The sequence below is a fragment of the Cheilinus undulatus genome, linkage group 4 (genome assembly GCF_018320785.1).
Source record: "Cheilinus undulatus linkage group 4, ASM1832078v1, whole genome shotgun sequence".
In the NCBI taxonomy this organism is placed as follows: Eukaryota; Metazoa; Chordata; class Actinopteri; order Labriformes; family Labridae; genus Cheilinus; species Cheilinus undulatus.
Genome location: NC_054868.1, coordinates 380,944 through 400,195, shown reverse-complemented (window position 1 = coordinate 400,195; position 19,252 = coordinate 380,944). Strand labels below are relative to the sequence as shown.

The 19,252-nt window shown below is 38.5% G+C and overlaps 1 protein-coding gene across 2 annotated transcripts in view; it reads left to right on the top strand.

The window, feature by feature from the left end:
• Positions 1–19,252, top strand: part of ero1b (endoplasmic reticulum oxidoreductase 1 beta) — a 38,603-nt gene that overhangs the window by 2,435 nt on the left and 16,916 nt on the right. The window contains exons 2-7 of one of the 2 annotated variants that reach the window (XM_041784776.1): positions 1,814–2,262; positions 7,981–8,100; positions 14,139–14,222; positions 14,469–14,510; positions 15,715–15,797; positions 18,326–18,399. In XM_041784776.1, the coding sequence (XP_041640710.1) occupies positions 2,071–2,262; positions 7,981–8,100; positions 14,139–14,222; positions 14,469–14,510; positions 15,715–15,797; positions 18,326–18,399 (595 nt within the window). In that variant the 5' untranslated portion in view covers positions 1,814–2,070. Of the gene's footprint in view, positions 1–1,813; positions 3,866–7,980; positions 8,101–14,138; positions 14,223–14,468; positions 14,511–15,714; positions 15,798–18,325; positions 18,400–19,252 lie in introns of those variants that run through there. The other variant, XM_041784777.1, reaches the window with a different exon arrangement.

Sequence of the window (19,252 nt, the reverse complement as noted above, 5' to 3'; positions counted from 1 at the left end):
AGAGATTGATCTCGGATTTTAGAGATTAACGTCAGATTTTAGAGATTGACGTCTGATTCTAGAGATTAGCGTCAGATTTTAGAGATCAATCTCGGATATTAGAGATTAACATCAGATTTTAGAGATTGATCTCTGATTTTAGAGATTAACGTCAGATTTTTAGAGATAAATCTCAGATTTTAGAGATTGACCTTAGATTTTAGAGATTAACGTCAGATTTTAGAGATTAACGTCAGATTTTAGAGATTAACGTCAGATTTCTGGCTTTTTTTGCTCATAATTTGAAAATGGTTTGGATTTTAGATTGTTTTCTTTGACAGACATTTTTTTAGATTCATATAAAATGAATGAATGTGATTATTTTGTAATCATGACATAGTTATCTCCTAATTTGATAGCCTATCCTAAACCCAATTATAACGCTGAAATATCAGGATTAGATGATTAGGGGTGGATTTTTTTTTTATTTTTACCTTTTTATATCAGGTACGCTTTAGTTCAGTGTTACTGAACCAAAGAGCCAAATTATCGAAAAATACCTTGACAAGAGCCACAATCTAAGTGGTGGAAAGTGGCAAAAACAGCTTGAAGTAGCAATAACAATAAGTTAAAGGTGGGAAAAATTGTCAGAAAGCAGCACAAATGGATGACGAGGGCTAAATATGGAGAGAAAAAGTTTTAATGCACTTTTTTGTACTTTTTGTAAGGTGACCTTGAGTGTCAGGAAAGGCACCCTTAAATAAAATGTATTATTATTATTATTATTATTATTATTATTATTAAAAGTGGAAAAGGGTCAGAAAGTAGCAAAAATGGGTGGGAAGGGACCAAAAAAAAAAAAAAAAAAAACAAGTTAGAGGTGAAAAAAATGTGGTCCAAAAGTGGCAAAAACGCGGCAAAAGAAAAATGAAAGAAGAGTGACAAGAGTGGCAAAAATGGGGGAAAAAAATGAAACAAGTGGTAGTGAATGGCAAAAGTAGATTAAAGGCGCAAAATAGAATAAAAGTGGCAAAAAAAAGTAGGAAACAGTGTGGTACTTAATGGCAACAGGTAGCTTAAAGGTGCAAAAAATGGTGAAAATGGAGAAAATGGGATAAAAGTGGCAAAAACGGGTGGCAAAACAGGGCAAGAAACAAGAAACAATTGTTATTTAATGGTAAAATGTAGCTTAAATGGGCAAAAAAGTGGCAAGAAAAAGGTGAAAAAGTGGCAAAAAGAAATGGCAAAAATGAGCATAAAAGTAGGAAATGGTGTGATATTTAATGGAGAAAAGGCAGCTTAAAATGGGCAAAAATAGGGAGGACAAGGGGCAAAATATAGGAAACAGTGTGATACTTAATGGAAAAATATGGCTTTAATGGGCAAAAAATGGTGAAAAATGAAGAAAATGGGATAAAAGTGGCAAAAAGAGAAGGTAAAAGCGTTATTTAATGATAAAATGTAGCTTAACTGGGATTAAAGTGGCAAAAAAAAATGGGGTAAAGGGCAAAAATGGTATGAAAGTGTCCAAAAAAAAATGGAAACAATGGGCAAAAAGAAGTGGGCAAAAAAACCCCAGGAAAACAGGGTTATTTAATTGCAAAAGGCAGCTTAAATTAGTGAAAAGGTCAAAAAAGTTTCCCTTTTTAAGATTTTCTGGGGGGAATAATAAATAAATTATGACAGAAAAGAGCCACACGCTGAGTTTCACTGCTTTATTTCGACATATTTGCTTTTAAAGTATGAGTTTTTGTTGTTTTGTGGCGGTCGGTATTTTATTTTGAAAGTCGTATCCGGAAATGACTTAATTTATGTTGTCCTAACTTTATTCTAGAGGAAGCTGCGGGTGGACACAAACTTCTCCAGTTATGTCCACCTTTAAACGATGACTCCGGCTCTTTAAGGGGAGACAGATGCCTGAATGTCCGGGTGGAGGTCTCTATAAAGCGGACTACTCCGTGAGCTTACCCGCTCTGTTCTAACAGCCGTCGTTAGCCTGTGGATGCTAACCCCAGCTAGCCTGAAGCTACCGTAGCTTCATCGTCGCGGAGACAGAGGTGCTGCTGCACCTTGGATGCTTTTTATCGTCCCATGGGTGAAAACACAGCCCAGAGAGGGATGTGGAGGGTAACTCTACAGGCGTTATCTGTTCTGCTGTTGGCCTGGTTCTTCGGGAACTTTGTCCTCGGCTGGTTTCGACAGAATAACGTAAAAAGCCGAACGGAGCAGAGAGAGCAGCCGAGCAGAGGCACGGACAGCCCGGACCAGAGCTGCTTCTGCCATGTAAGTCCCCCCAGAACCGGGCCGGTTTGATTTCAGCCACTGTCGCTGGTTAATGCGGGCTTTATTTTATTTAATCACGCTGTCAGCGACTCTACTACAGCGGAAGTGCAGAGCTTCTAGCATTTTCTACTGTCTACTCAGTGTGACGTCACAGAGTGTCTGAACGTGAGGGGACGTCAACAACATCTCCGGTCTGTTTTTGTCCCGTTAATAATTTTATTTCAGTTTAAGAGACAACAAAATAAATACCAGTGTGTGTAGAATGGGAGAATAAAATACTAATCATTCCATCAGTGTTTCAATCTTAGCATTTAGTTATCAGAAATGCGTTAGTTTTCTACTGAAACTTATTTAGATTATTGTCATTAGTATTCTAATTCTTCCTCCACATTTTGCGAATTACAACACAAAATATGTATTACATAAATATATTTATTTATTTTTCTTTTGTTTTGTATGGCAAGATGTTATGATGTCATCAAGCAAAAATGGTATTTTTTTTATTTTTTTTATGTTTGAGATAAATAAAAAATAAATCAAATAAAGGTACATCACTCAGTCAGAAATCTATATTTTTTTAACTGAAGAAAATGTAAATAATAAGTTGATATTTTTAAGACAGTGTGATTATAAATGTACTGATTATTTATATAAATATATAGTGAGTAAATGTAGTCAGTTTTAATTGATTATACGGACTGTGCTGGTTTACTATCATTTGTAAGACTGTCATTATTGATTTGTAAGAACATCTTTCCCTGTTTCACATATTCGAATTCTAACTTCAACTAAATTCAGTATCAGTTAAAAATGAAATATTATTACATGTTTCTGTAATAACTGATGTGTTGTTTATTAATGATGGATGCTCTGGTAGTTACTGTTATGTAAAATTAATGCCATTGAATTTTGTTTATTTGAAAATGAACTGATTATAATGTTGGCATTTAAAGGCTTTATTTCCTTCATTTCATTTGGGTAAATCAAATTAAACGTCTTTTCCCCCCCTTTTTTATGTTCAACCAAAAACAGGAAACCAGAAGAAATATGTATCATGTTTTAAACATAAATATTCTTTAACAGTGGAGTATTTGCTGAACTAACAGCTGCAGCGTTGGCTCCAAATGAAAACAAGCTAACAACAACAGAGTTCCCGTTTTAGGCTCTACTAACGATCCAACACTCTCGCCTGGCCGCTGTTGTTCCCATCACTGAGAAGAAAAGCGTGGTGTTTTCTGATTGGCTAAGGCAAAGTTCCCGCCTTCTGCCGTTCCATGGGAGTTGTAGTCTTTGGCGCCATAGCCCCCAGTGCGCTCAGACCGGGCTCGAGACTACAAAGCGTCAGGGCGGGCGGGCTTTTATTTTGACAGCTCGTTGTTTGGGGGCGGGGCCAGGGCCGGGCATGGGGCTGGAGGCGTGCACTGACAGGTCAGCCCGCAGACAGAGCTGCTGCTGCTGGGATACATGGACACTGTTTAGGGGGGAGTGAATTAATCTGAAATAAAATAAAAACGTTAAAACATAAACCGGAAGTAGCAGCATGCTGAGAGGGATCTGTTTCCTCCTTTCTTTCCTGGCTCTTCGGGGACTGCTGCACTCAGAGGTCAGCTGTGTTTGTGTTTGTTCCTAACTGGTTTTAAATGTTAATATTAACAGCAAACATGATAAAAATGTTAAAATTAGTCATGAGGAGATAACTAACAGGGAGTATTTTTCATGTTTGAGCTTTTAAAGCAGATTCAGCATCAGCAGCTGTTACCATATGTTTAGTTATGTTAGACTTAAATTATTTATCTGTTTATCTGATGTTTAAAAACACACTGGTGCTTTATTTAGTGTAAAAATGTCTCACTAATAAATGATCACCCATGTTTTATACAGGTTGGCTCTTATTGACGTTATTCTAACTAAAAAAACTTTACGTCTTTTGTTCACTGTAAACCAGTTTTACTTTTGTGATCATGAAAACTCATGACTGTCAGAAAGTCTAAATACTTCAACATGAACTCTGAAACGTCTGTTATTTTAATGACTGATAGAATTATAAAGTACAGGAGTGTTAAAATCACCAGCTCTGAAAGAATAAACTAGATTCTTTCAAACTAAAAACTGTCATGAAGAAAGAGAACGTTGTCTACATAGTAAATGCTGCTTATGTATTAATTTAGATGGATTTTAGACAAGATTTGGGATTGGTTCTCCAGCATAACTGCAATTTAAAGGCATTTATTTCAGTATTCAGTGGTACAGCAGTATTATTAGTATTATTATTCAGTATTATTATTAGTATTATTATTCAGTATTATTATTAGTATTATTATTCAGTATCATTATTAGTATTATTATTCAGTATTATTATTAGTATATATTCAGTATTATTATTCAGTATTATTATTATTATTATTCAGTATTATTATTATTATTATTATTATTATTATTATTATTATTATTATTATTATTATTATTATTATTATTATTATTATTCAGTATTATTATTATTATTATTATTATTATTATTATTATTCAGTATTATTATTAGTATATATTCAGTATTATTATTCAGTATTATTATTATGATTATTATTCAGTATTATTATTCAGTCTTATTATTATTATTATTATTATTATTATTATTATTATTATTCAGTATTATTATTAGTATATATTCAGTATTATTATTATTATTATTATTATTATTATTATTATTCAGTATTATTATTAGTATATATTCAGTATTATTATTATTATTATATTATTATTATTATTATTCAGTATTATTATTAGTATATATTCAGTATTATTATTCAGTATTATTATTATTATTATTATTATTATTATTCAGTATAATTATTAGTACATATTCAGTATTGTTATTCAGTATTATTATTAGTATATATTCAGTATTATTATTCAGTATTATTATTATTATTATTATTATTCAGTATTATTATTAGTATATATTCAGTATTATTATTCAGTATTATTATTATTATTATTATTATTATTATTATTCAGTATTATTATTAGTATATATTCAGTATTATTATTCAGTATTATTATTATTATTATTATTATTATTCAGTATAATTATTATAATATATTAATTATTATTATTCAGTATTATTATTCAGTATTATTATTAGTATATATATTCAGTATTATTATTATTCAGTATTATTATTAGTATATATATTCAGTATTATTATTATTCAGTATTATTATTAGTATATATTCAGTATTATTATTCAGTATTATTATTATTCAGTATTATTATTAGTATATATTCAGTATTATTATTCAGTATTATTATTATTCAGTATTATTATTAGTATATATTCATTATTCAGTATTACTGTAAAGGTTAACAAAAACGCCTGCCTGTGAGTTTACACTACTGACCGCTGTAGAAGTACTTTTATTTTCATGATTTTACTTTTAAAGTTATTGTTAAAGCAGTTCTTCAGGGTTTTATCTTTACTATCATTATTCTCTGTATTTTCATTGATAACTAAACAGAAACCACTGATGGATTTTACTGTAATCATAAATCACAGTATGATAATAGAAGCCCTTGTCCCAAACAAAAGATCATTTATGTTTTCAAATGAAGAAAACGCTGGAAAACTTCTGTACCTCGTCTGAATCGCACAAATATGTTCACAACATGTTGCTGCAACTCAGACGGTTCCCTACAAATACTGGAACGTTTTATAAAGACACGTTTTTAAGGGTTAATAAAAGGCAGCAGAGGGACTACCATTATAAATCACTATTAATCACAATCAGTCTCAATTAATCGCAGTTAATCTCCATTCGGTCACATTTTCAAATCCCATTTTTTTCATTTCTAACTGTTTTTGTTTCATCCTTGAGTTTTGTCCTGTCTTCAGCTAAGGGTAATGAACTTCCTGTTTAGAGACAGACCTGGTGGGTCAAAGATTCTAGCATGAGGGCAACAGGAAGTTGTGATGGATCTTAAAGGAGATAAATAAACAGTTAAAGGTAAATGTGTGCTGACTTTAGACCTGGCCTCTGAGCTGTCTGTGAGTTTTTAGGGGATGTTATTATGATTATAATGTTATTATTGTTATTATGATTATAATATTATTATTGTTATTATTATTATAATGTTATTATTGTTATTATGATTATAATGTTATTATTGTTATTATGATTATAATGTTATTATTGTTATTATGATTATAATGTTATTATTGTTATTATGATTATAATATTATTGTTATTATTATTATAATGTTATTATTGTTATTATGATTATAATATTATTATTGTTATTATGATTATAATATTATTATTGTTATTATGATTATAATATTATTATTGTTATTATTATTATTGTTTTTATTGTTATTATAATTAAGGAGCAGTGGTGGATTTATTTCCATGACTGTGGCTTCAGGGAGATGCTGACGTGGATTAACCAAAGTGGGCTGAAATAAATTTAAAAAAAAGTTGATTAATTATGATTCAAGATAATTAATTAATTAATGCATTATTTCTTACAGTCTGAGAGTGTGTAAAATTCCTCCACCAGGGGGCTCTCAACTAAAACAATAACAGAATATGAGTGCAGACCAGCTCTGTCCATCGCCGCTGTTTACTTCCTGTTTTAGAGTTGGGGATCTGTCCAATAAAATCAGAGCTTCATGAGGCGTTTTTACTAAACAGAAGACACTTTTTTGTTGTCCTTCATAAAAGTCGTATTATCAGGGAGAAAAGCATTTAAAAGGGCACTTCCACATTCACGCTGGAAGCGGTCCATGAGGGTGCATGCTCTCTGGTGCTGCTTCCAGTGCCCATGAGCATTCTGGGTAATGTTTCCAGAGTGAACACAGAAGTGCACTTTAAGATGCTGCAACCCTAAATATCAATCATGAAATTAAAAACCTGGCATTAAAGAGAATCTTAGACAACTTAGTGCACATTAGCCACGACTGGCGGTTTCTCTGTCCAGGTTTTTAAACTTCTGTATTCTCAGTAAACAACATAAACACATGAGTGCATACAGGGAGACCTAGGAACCGAACATTAGCTCATTTATCGCTGGGAAGCTCCCACACACTGTCTGAGTGCTAGCATTCAGCTGAGACTGAGACATCCAGGCAGACACCAGCCGGATCATCCCTAAAGGCTGAACTCTGACCCAGGAACCGGGAGGAACTTCACTACCTCAGAGAAACTGAGTGTAATGTCACTGAGTTTAATGGAGGCAGTGTTAGACGGTCAGCAAGGATGGGCTCGTTCTTCTTCTATAGATGCAGCTTTTTCAGCTTTTACTGCTATGAATCATGGTTTGACTGTGACGGTGTAGTTTTAAAGCATTACAGTGAAACCTGTTGGACATTCTGACGGTCTAATAGAGGGTGGAGACGTCAGGCTGGTGATTATCTGGATAATTAAACCTCGTCTCTACAAACAGGCGGCGTTAGCAGCTCCGCCTCTAACGCCTCGCTGTGTTTACCGACGCTCTCAGATTTACATGTTTGATCTAAGCGGCGCCTGCAGCTCTGTGATGACCCCACAGACGTCTGCGTCTCCTAAAGCTGTGGTTTCATGTTCCAGCACAGGTGGAGGTTAGAGCTTTATTCACTCAGCAGGACTGCAGTAAGAGGACTCCAGGTCTCTGATTGGTCGAGGTTTGGCGGATGAATAAAGGCTTGAATGGTCACCACGTCTGTTTTTGTGTCTTTGCTGCAGCTGACCGGAGTTCTGGACGACTGCTTCTGTGACGTGGAGAGCATCGACGTCTTCAACAACTTCAAGATCTACCCTCGAATCAAGAAGCTGACAGAGAGGGACTACTTCAGATACTACAGAGTAAGAGCTGCTCTTCAGACACACCACAGTCTAGACCTGGTTTCTGACAGCTCCTTTAGTACGGCTGTAGGCTCACACTTGACCTTACTGTGATTTCAAGGATATTCTTAAATATTTAGGACTTAAAAAAGGTGCAGTACGTAGACTTTCTCACTAAAATAGCTAAGTTAAAAACAGCTCATTCAGAAAGTATTCAGACCCCGTCACTTTGTCCAGTCTTGTTCTGTTTCATCCTGAAGCTACAGTCATTTAAATTCATTTTTATTCTCATTAATCTGCTCTCAGTACCGTCACCACAAAGGGACAGACGTTTTCAGGTCTCTCCAGAGATGTTGAGAGGGTTCAGGTCAGGGTTCTGGTCCCTCTAGGACATTCAGGGTCTCTAATCCACTCCTGTGGGGTCCTGGCTATGGTCTTTGGGTCACCGTCATGGTGGAAGGAGAACCTTTGGTCCAGTCTGAGGTCCTAAAGAGCAGATTTCTATTGTTCCTGCTGCTGAGAAGCACCCCCATAGCATGATGCTGCCACCACCATGCTTCACTGTTGGGATGATGATGAAGGAGCCTGGTTTCCTCCAGATTTAGATCTGAGAGCAGAGAGTTTGATCAGACCAGAGGATCTGGTTCCTCTCAGAGTCCTCCAGGTCTTTCCTGTTCCTCTCTGAGGAGTCTCCATCTCTCCTCTCCTCCATGAAGTCCAGATCAGTGGAGGTCTGCAGTGATGGTTCTCCTTCTAGAACTTTGTCCCATCTCCTCCAGGATCTCTGGAGCTCAGTCAGAGGGACCATCAGGTTCTTGGTCTCTAAGGTCCTTCTCCCCCGATGGTGACCAGCTCTAGAAGAGTCCTGGTTGGTCCAGACTTCTTCGTGTGAGGTTTCCTGGAGGCCACTGTTCTCTCTGGAACCTTCAGAGCAGCAGAAATGTTTCTGTAGTCTTCTCCAGATCTGTCTCTACAGCTCCTCTGACCTTTGACCCTTAGTTTCTGCTCTGATATCTGATTCTGTTTTCCCTTTGTCATGATGAGGTACTGAGTGTAGATAAAAATCTTGTTCCGTCTTCAACTTTGAGGAACTTCAGCTGTGACGAATCAGATCGTCTTCCTGATTCTCTCAGAGTCAACAGACCTCTGATTGGTTTATACACCGCTTTCCACATTATTAAGCAAATGACATTTTTCTCTTATTTTCCTAAATATTAATGCAAATGTCGGAGTATTTTTCTAGTCAACAGCTGATAGAGCATAATTCAAATGTTTCTGAACAAACTTCATAATGATAACCATTATTTAAAAATAAAACCTCTAAAGTCACTGTTCCACATTATTAATCAGGACAGAGTTTTAAAACATTTCTAGGTAGTAAAGAGGTGAAAATGGTCATGTGTTGAATCTGCAGCATTAGGAGGTCATATTTACTGAAATCAAAGCTATTTCAATCAAAAACATCTGAACAGGACAAGTTCATGTTAACATAGGAGCCCTTCTCTGATATCACCTTCACTATTCTTCATCCATTGAACTTGTGAGTTTTTGGAGAGTTTCTGCTTGAATTTCTTTGCAGGATGTCAGAATATCCTCCCAGAGCTGCTGTTCTGATGTGAACTGCCTCCCACCCTCATAGATCTTTAGCTTGAGGATGCTCCAAAGGTTCTCAGTAGGGTTAAAGGTCAGGGGAGGATGGGGGCCACACCATGAGTTTCTCTCCTTTTATGCCCATAGCAGCCAATGACACAGAGGGATTCTCTGCAGCATGAGATGGTGCATTGTCATGCATGAAGATCATTTTGCTACAGAAGGCACGGTTCTTCTTTTTGTACCATGGAAGAAAGTGGTCAGTCAGAAACTCTAGTGTTACGACCAGCTCGTTGTGGGTAAAGGAAGTAACATAAAACCAGATGTAGTTGGTAAATTAAAGGTATTTATTACAAAAGTAAAATTGTGCTTAACAAAAGTGAGGCAAAATGAAAGGACCGACGAGTGCTGCTCAACTAATAACCAAATAAAACAGCGTCTAACTAGTGTTTTAAAACGAACTAATTGGTGAAACAAACTGAACATAACTCCTAACTAACTACACTAACTAACCAAATCTAATAACAAAAGAACCTAGTGTGACTAAACAAATAACAAAATCTACATGAGTGTGTGCCTAACTAAACTACAACCTGGCCCAGTGCATCAAAACTAGTGCCTCAACAAACAGAATCTTAACAGAAGTTCAAAACACTAAACAAATCAAACATAAAGAGGCACCGTGGCGAGCTCAAAACTAAGGTGAAGCTGCGCCCGGACTGGAGGATGGCCAGGCTTTTATCAGGGATGGGCTGATTGGTGCTGTCTTCTCATTGGTTGATTGGTTTTGCTGCAGCTGTTCATTGATCACCTTAGCAGCAGCACAGGTGTCAGGAATCAACCTGGAGGAGTCCAATCAGCAGCACCACTCTCACACACACAAACACTTCACAAATAAAATAAAATTAGTTGCACCGGGGGGGGGGGGGGGGTGAGGCTGTGGCCGTAACATCTAGATACTTTGCCGAGGTCATTTTCACACCTTCAGGGACCCTAAAGGGGCCTATCAGCTCTCTCCTCATGATTCCGGCCCAAACATGACTCCGCCCCCTCCTTGCTGATGTCACAGCCTCATTGGGACATGGTGGCCATCCACCAACCATCCACTACTCCTCCATCTGGACCATCCAGGGTTGCACGGCACTCATCAGTCAACAAGACTGTTTGAAAATGAGTCTTCATGTATTTCTGGGCCCACTGCAACTGTTTCTGCTTGTGAGCATTGGTTAGGGGGGGCTGAATAGTAGGTTTATACACGACTGCAAGCCTCTGGAGGATCCTACACCTTGAGGTTGGTGGGACTCCAGAGGCACCAGCAGCTTCAAATACCTGTTTGCTGCTTTGTAATGCCATTTTAGCGTCTGCTCTCTGAATCTGATGTATTTGTCCATCAGAAACCTTCCTCATTATGTCTTTATCTGCAGGAACCCGTCTGTGCTCTGAATCAGACTCTAATGTCTTCACAGTACGATGATCACGATTAATTTTTGCTGAAATATCTCATGTTTTCATTCCTTGTCCAAGGCATTACACTATCTGAGGCTCTTCAGCAGCAGAGATCCTTTTTCTTTCCCAGATTGCTGAAACCTGTGGCCTGCTTAATAATGTGGAACAGTGACTTTAGAGGGTTTATTTTTAAAAATAATAGTTATCATTATGAAGTTTGTTCAAAAACATCTGAATTCTGCTCTAACAGCTGATGACTTGAAAAATCCTCTGTCATTGCATTAATATTTAGGAAAATAAGAGAAAAATGTCATTTGCATAATAATGTGGAAAGCAGTGTAGAGACAAGCAAGAATGAAAGTGTGATGAGTGAAGGAGCTTCACATTTCCTGTATGTGCTCTGCTCTGCTCTTAGAGAGGGACACTCCCTGATATTACGGCTCATGGTGATTTTAACTAGAACCAGTCTGAGCAGATGCCGACGGTGTCCTCCGTCCACCTGCAGAGAGCAGACGTCACGCTGAACAAAAGCAGCAGTTTGATGCTTTAGTCTCATTATAGACTGAGGAGTTACACAACAGGAAACCTGGCTGAAATATTAGGAAATAACTCTGCACATGTGCAGTGAGAGGAAGCTGGTGACAGGGGTGTGTGAATATCCAGTAATGTTCACAGCTGTCCACCTGTCAGAGCGCTCCTGTGCTGTTTAAACAACATCTGTCAGAACCGTCTAACCCTTCAGGGTGTCGGAGCTCTCACTGACGCTCCGACACCCTGAAGGGTTAGACGGTTCTGGGTGTCGGAGCTCTCACTGACGCTCCGACACCCTGAAGGGTTAGACGGTTCTGGGTGTCGGAGCTCTCACTGACGCTCTGTTTGGAGGAGGAAGTGTCTCAGAGCCACGTGTTTCCTCAGGGCTACCCTCAGCCTGTACTGTCATTACAGCATTATTCTGTATCAGGGCTGGGCAGTTCAGTGATAATTAGGTTAATCATAATATGGCCTGCCACAATTTTCAAATCACAGAAGGTGCAGTATTTCCTTAACCTGAAATTTGTGACAAAAACAGTTTAAAACTTTTTTTGCAGCAGACGCATTATGCATTACATATGCATCATTCTAGGGACATATATTTAGAATATTGTACAAAAAATCATATTTTCTTATTTTTTGTATGTTTTTCTTGTTAAATATGAGAATTATATTAACATTATCGTTCTCTTTAATACAACAGTTCATATCCAGTTTGCAAAATGAGCTGAAATGATCAGAATTCGATATTTTTACCCAGCTCTAGTTTAATCTAATGTTGTGTTGGTCTTAGTGTAGAATGATGTATTAGAGCAGGGGTTTTCAAAATGTGTGGGAGTGAGTCTCCCCTAAAAGGACAATCATTTATTCCCTGGACCCCCACCCACATAAAGATCCCGACTGACAAAAAACATAACCATATTTTCAAACATTTATGTCTAATTTGAAATATTTTCAACATTTTTATATCTTTGATATTTTGGTCTGCAAATGTTCTCAAACATCCATCTTAACCAGGTAATCAGTTATTTGGTGTTAGTAATGCATTTATTGCCAATACTACCTGATTATTCTTTTCTGATAATCCCTAAAGCAACGTTACTCAACCAAAGATCCAAACTGATGAAAAATACCTCTGCAAGAGCCACGATCTAAGAGGGAAAAGTGGAAAAAACAGCTTAAAGTAGCAATTAAAATAAGTTAAAGAGGGCAAAAATGGACAAGAAGCAGCAAAAATGGGCAAAAATTGGGATAAAAAGTGAAAAAAGATGGGTGAGAAGTGACAAAAAATTAGTAACAGGTGGCAAAAACAAGGCGAAAAATTGAGTAAAAAAATGGGTAGAAAGCGGTCGAGTGGCAAAAAATGGGCAAAAAAAAAGGGAAAAAAATTGTATTTTATGACAAAAGGATGCTTTAATGGGCTAAAAGCAGGAAATAATGGCAATAAAGGGCAGAAAGTAGGGAAAAGTGGTATTTAATGACCAAAGGTAGCTTAAATGGATGAAAAGTATCAAAAATGGTGTAAAAGAGCAAAAGAGTTTCCCTTTTTTAAGGTTTTCTGGGGGAATAATATTTAAATTGAAGACATCAATGAGCCACTAATAATCACAGGCTGAGTATCACTGCCTTGAAGTTATGGTTCCACGCCTCCCCTGAAGTTCTGTGGCGGCCCCAGGGGAGGCCCGCCTCACACTTTGAAAACCGCGGCATTCGATTATTTTCCGATATCGTTCAGCCCTAGTGGTGCTACTCTAGTATTTAAAATACTATATGACTTATCACTGGTGGACTTAAAGTTAAAACACACATTTAAACAGTTGTTTTCAGCTTTATGATCAGAACTCTAGAGATAAACGGTGTAATGCAGCGTGTTTCAGAGTCAGACAGGCCCGCAGAGATGCTGCAGGCGTGCTGGCTGTATGTTGCTGTTATTACAGACGTGTTTAGAGAGGACGGGTGTTTCTTATTTACAGTGCTGCACTGGTGGTTAGCTGTCTGTGTGCTCTGTGGGGTCAGAGGTTAACATGCTGATGAGAGGGCTGAGCTGTCACATGTCTCTGCTACGCTAACAGTAGCATCAGTTAGCCTCCTGTGGACACTAGGGCCCAATGTCCGCACTCAACCACTCACTGACTCTGAAGTATTTTTCCTGAAAGTATATTAAATCAAACAGCCTCCATCCACTGATAAACAGGTCTGTAGGTGAGGAACGCTGGTTTTTATCTTACTCTGAGCCCAATCACCCTCCAGGTGCAGGCAGTTAGCCAATGAGGGCTCAGGGTTCAGGGTTAGTCAGGGCATGCTTTTAAAGCAGTGCTGATGGTGCAGACATTCTACTGTGATGATATTAACGCTGCTTTACCTGCTGGTTGATGTAAACTCTCGTGGATTTGTTCCTGACATCTAGAACCGCCTCTGCGTTTAAACGTCTCCTCCACATCCACACGCTTTCACTAAACAAACTCGTCTCTCTGCTCTTCTGTCCTCCTCAGGTGATTCTGAAACGGCCGTGTCCTTTCTGGCCTGATGACGGACACTGTGCCATCAAAGACTGCCATGTGGAGCCGTGTCCAGAGGTCAGAGGTCAACCGCACCTTCACTTGCTAAACAATGAGCTGATGGGCCACAGCAGAGATAATTTCATCCTCTAAAAATGTTCAACAACCTTTTAACCAGAGAGCCAGACGGAGACGAGACATGAATGCACCAGTTAACAAACGCTGACCCTCATTTAGAGCCCAGACCAGCTAAAAACCAGGCTGTAGTGGTTTCAGTGATGGAGACCCTATCTCTCTTACTGTTTGTTTGTTTGTTGTTTACAGAGTAAGATCCCCGTGGGCATCAAGTCTGGAAACTACAACAAGGTAAGTCTGAAAATGTTTAGTTGTGTCTGATAGAGGAAGACTCTGATCCATCAGAGCTGAAGGCCAGCTATCATCTACCGCTAAACCTGTTTATTAGACAGAAGAAGTGACTTTTTAACACACTCCTGGCTTCTTTAGGCTTCATATTTAATATTTGCCCCTCTAACAGAAATCCAAACTCCCAGACTTTCTGGGTTTAAATCCAGAAGACTTTATTTTAATCCATGTTTTAACATCTGGCTGTATAAGAAGAATTAGATCAGCGTTATTTAACCAAAGAGCCTAACAGTTGAAAATACCTTCACATGAGCCACAAACTAAGTGGTGAAACTTGGCAGACACAGCTTTAAATAGCAATAAAGATTTGTTCAAGGGGGCAGAAATGGTCCAAAGAGGAAAAAATGTGGCAAAAAAATGAGAGAAAACTGACTAAAAAGGGCAAAAAGCAGTCAAGAGTGGCAAAACAGGCCAAAAAAATAGGAAACAAGTGGAATTTAATGGCAAAAGGTAGCTGAAATGGGTGAAAACATGGGGACAAAGGGCAAAAATGGGTACAATGGCAAAGGTAGTTTAATTGGGTGAAAAGTAGCACAAAATGGTGAAAAAGGGGCAAAATGGGACAACTGTGTTTGACAATGAAAGCCTTCTGTGTGAGTCTGGTAAACAAACGGGTTAGTGTGACTAACTTCTGAGGTCAAAGTTGACCTTTTTAAGGTTTTCTGGGGGGAGAATGTTTCAGATTAAGACATAGAGCCACAGGCTGAGTAACACTGGATTAGAGCCACTGGAGTCAAAAATAAAGAATACAACCTGAACGTCCACAGACCAATGTGAGCAGCTGCTTTTGTTCCAGAACTTTCCGTCTCATCAGCTGATTCAGTAAACACTCGCGCTGTAACCCGTCGGCGTGCTCGCCTTATCAGCCCTGATAGTTTCCACGTAGACGCCGAGCACGGCGTGTTTGCTGCTCCTGGACCATGGCCCGCTGTTTGCTTTAAATGACCCCGAATGTTCGGACATCTGCGCTCGTCTCAGTGCGGGCTGACCGCCAGCCAGGAAGCGCGAGCGTGCGTCCCCTCAGTGAAGTGTGAGGAGGGCCAGAGGCTTTCAGAGCTTCATCAGAACAAAGATGGTGGAAACACATCCAGAGATGGTCATAAACCAGTGCAGATGTCCCCCTCTAACTCTGTCTCTGTCTCCGCAGTACTCCCAGGCCGCCAACACCATGTCGGACATGACGGAGTGTGAACAGGCCAAAGAGCTGGGCGCCATCAACAGCACCCTGAGGTGACTCCACAGACCTCTCCCCACCTCTTTTATCAGCCTGACAGTAACCCGCTCAAACATCTACAGACATCTGAGACGCTGCTGGTGGTTTCCCAGCGCTCAGCTGAGCGACCTTCTCTGCAGCGAGCTGGGACAAGTGTTTACGTCTGATAGAGGCGTATTCAGCTGCAGGCTGATTATTCTGGTCAATAATTCACCTTAACCTCCATCACTTTCTATACATGTGTTTGCTTCTTTTTACTAACGTTATGTCTGCCTCCCCTCACGGCTTCTTTCTTCAAACCAGAGGTGTCAAACTCAAGGCCCGGGGGCCAAATCCGGCCCGTGGTACAGTTGTTTTCAGCCACAAGATCATCTGATCTTTCTACTCTAACTGTCCCACCAGTATGAGGTCTGCAGATTCCTCCAGTATAAACATGGAAACTTGACCCTGATGATTTAAAATATCCTTGTTAAATTATAAAAGTCTGAAAAAGTTAAGAGTGAAAGAAGTTACATAAAAATATAGGAAGATGGGAAGTTAAATAAATGTTGTCTTTCATTTCTCACAGTTCTGACTTAAACTTGTGATTTTGAATTTATATCTCATATATTTGCCTTTTAAAAACTAGGGCTGAACGATTTGCAAAAATAATCTAAAATAAAATAATCTCATTGTGGTTTTTTCCCCCAATATTGTAATTTAATATGCGATTATTTTATTATTGTTTTTAGGTTCCTCATCTTATATATTTTTCCATAAATACAAGAAAGAAATCATTCTAACTTATAATGTACACAGTATTAGATACGATGTACTCAGTAAAATAATTTAAAACAAATATCTAATGTGATTATTTTGACACTGTTGCAAATTTGATATAAATTGGTATATTAAAGGAGATAATCATTTTAATGTCTGACATTTTAAATAAGAAAAAAAATATACATTTAGTAGAGCAGAGATTTTTATTCCAAGAAAATGTGTGTTTGCATTATGTGCATAAAATCTCTACTGCAAGAAAGTATTAAAGAAATAATGCAACTTTTGTAATTTGTAAATTGCAGCAGGCCATATTGCAATTTAATCTCATTCATGACTTATTGCCCAGCCCTAAAAAACATTATTTTTCCTTTAAATTTTGTTTTTTCAACTTTTGAACTGATAAGTTTGACTTTTTATCTCAGACTTTGAGCCTTTAAACTTCTCATTTTGAGTTTTTCTCATCTCAGAATGATTTATTATCAGTGGCCACGTTTACATGAGAGCTTTAATTCCCCTTTAATTCAGAACTAAAGTTAAATCCTCTTTAAAAAGGCCTTGTAAACACCTAATTCCAAATGAAAATGACCATTCCGAATTAAACTTAAATCCGAAGTAGGTGGCTGGTTTATTCTGATTTTAAATCTGAATTGAATAATTCCTCTATCAGGAATACCTTCATTCCGCTTTAGATTAATTCCGGTCGTTGTGCACATGCTCGTTTCCTTGCCTTCTTCTTCTTCTTCTACCGCCCCTCGTTCCCGTGTCCTGTCACGATGATGCACATATTCCAGGATGGAATAGGATGGACTCGAGCCGAGACTATTTAATAAGAGCCTTAGAAGATATGGATAAAATGAAAAGACTGGATGGACGGAAGCAGACGAAGTTTGTTTTCTTCCGGTAAAAAGACGTCATGTCCGCCCCCTGTCCAATCAGAACCCTTCCCAACCCCCAGACCCGAGGGGGAACCAAATAAAGGCGATTAAACGTGTTTTCCATGTAAACCTCAATTCTGAATTACTATTTCCATGTAAACACGAAGGAGAATATTTTAATTCCGATTATTTAATTCTGAATAATTAAATCCAAATTTAAAAAAGTCATGTAACCGTGGCCAGTGTTGTTTGTATTTTTTCATGTTTTACTAACGGTGAAAATGAGGTTTACCTCGTTAGACTCTTAGATTAGGCCTAAATCCAGAGTCCAGGATTGACTTTCACACTCCTGGCCTAAATAGTCCTAAATCTGGCCCCAGCTTTAAACCAACAGCGTTTGTGAGTTATCTGGCCGGGTGGGCCTTGTTTCTGTCGTTTATCTAATACTTCCTCGAAGCGATGTTCACACGTTTTCATCCTCTCTGCACCAGACTGTGACGTTAGACTGGCAGTTATAAAAACTCTACAGGTAACAGTGTTCCCTTAAATCCTTGGTAAATCCTGGCTGTTATAGAGCTGTAGATGTTTTATGATGTTTACCGGGGTCTCAGTGTGCCTAACCCACAGAAAGGCTGAGATTGAGGAAGAGGAAGAGGACCTTCTAACCACAGACAGCTGCTACGTCTCACAAACACCCAACTGCTCTGATAGAAAGAGGAAATAACTCCGTCAGTCACAGCTTTAGCCAACACTTCCCTTTAAAGCTGCAGGAGAGAACTGTAGACTCAGACACTGTTAAAGGTTTACATGGACAGGAGTTTAACATGCTAGAGTGGTATATTCTAACATGCTGCTCTGTCTCCCTCTCTCCTCCTTTCTTAGTAAAGTTTTGTTCTCTTTTGTTTCAGTAACCAGAGCAAAGAGGCGTTCGCTGACTGGGCGAGACACGACGATGCTCAGGATCACTTCTGTGAGCTGGATGGTGAGACTTTTACATCCTCTCGCTCTGATCAGCCATGATGGAAAAGTTTCAGACAGAAACCCAACATGGACGTTCAGAATGTCAGTGTTAATCTGAGACCCTGCTGATGTTTGCACCAACATCCAGACATTCAGGTACACAGCTGACTGCACTTCCTGCAGAGCTCCTCTGGTGTGAACATGCATGGTCTCCAGGATCTCAGGCTAACAGAGGTTTACATCTGCACAGCCTCACTGGTCTCTGGAGATGAGTCAGTCTGAGCGGTACCAGAGACGTTTATTTCTCAGTGCTGCATCAGAGTGTCCTTTAGAAGCATGCTTATGACAGCATGAGGGAGAAAAGCTGTTAAAGAGGCACCGCTAGCCTGTAAGCCTCTGCATGCTAACTGGAGTAGAGCAGCTGCTAATGCTAATGTAGTTTTAACTCATCCTTTATTTTGTTACGGGCTCTTTCCAGGGTTCCCTGCAGCAGCAGCACCATAAAATACAGAAGAAGAAGAAAACACAGATCCACTAACAGTCCTGGATCATCCAGTCCTAAACCTGGGTGAAAGTGGTCCAGGTCTGAGATCTGGTTAAAGTGGTCCAGGTCTGAGATGTGGTTTTAACATGGTCCAGGTCTGAGATCCGGTTTTAAAGTGGTTCAGGTCTGAGATCTGGTTTTAAAGTGGTCTAGGTCTGAGATGTGGTTTTAACATGGTCCAGGTCTGAGATGTGGTTTTAACATGGTCCAGGTCTGAGATGTGGTTTTAACATGGTCCAGGTCTGAGATCCGGTTTTAAAGTGGTCCAGGTCTGAGATGTGGTTTTAACATGGTCCAGGTCTGAGATCCGGTTTTAAAGTGGTCCAGGTCT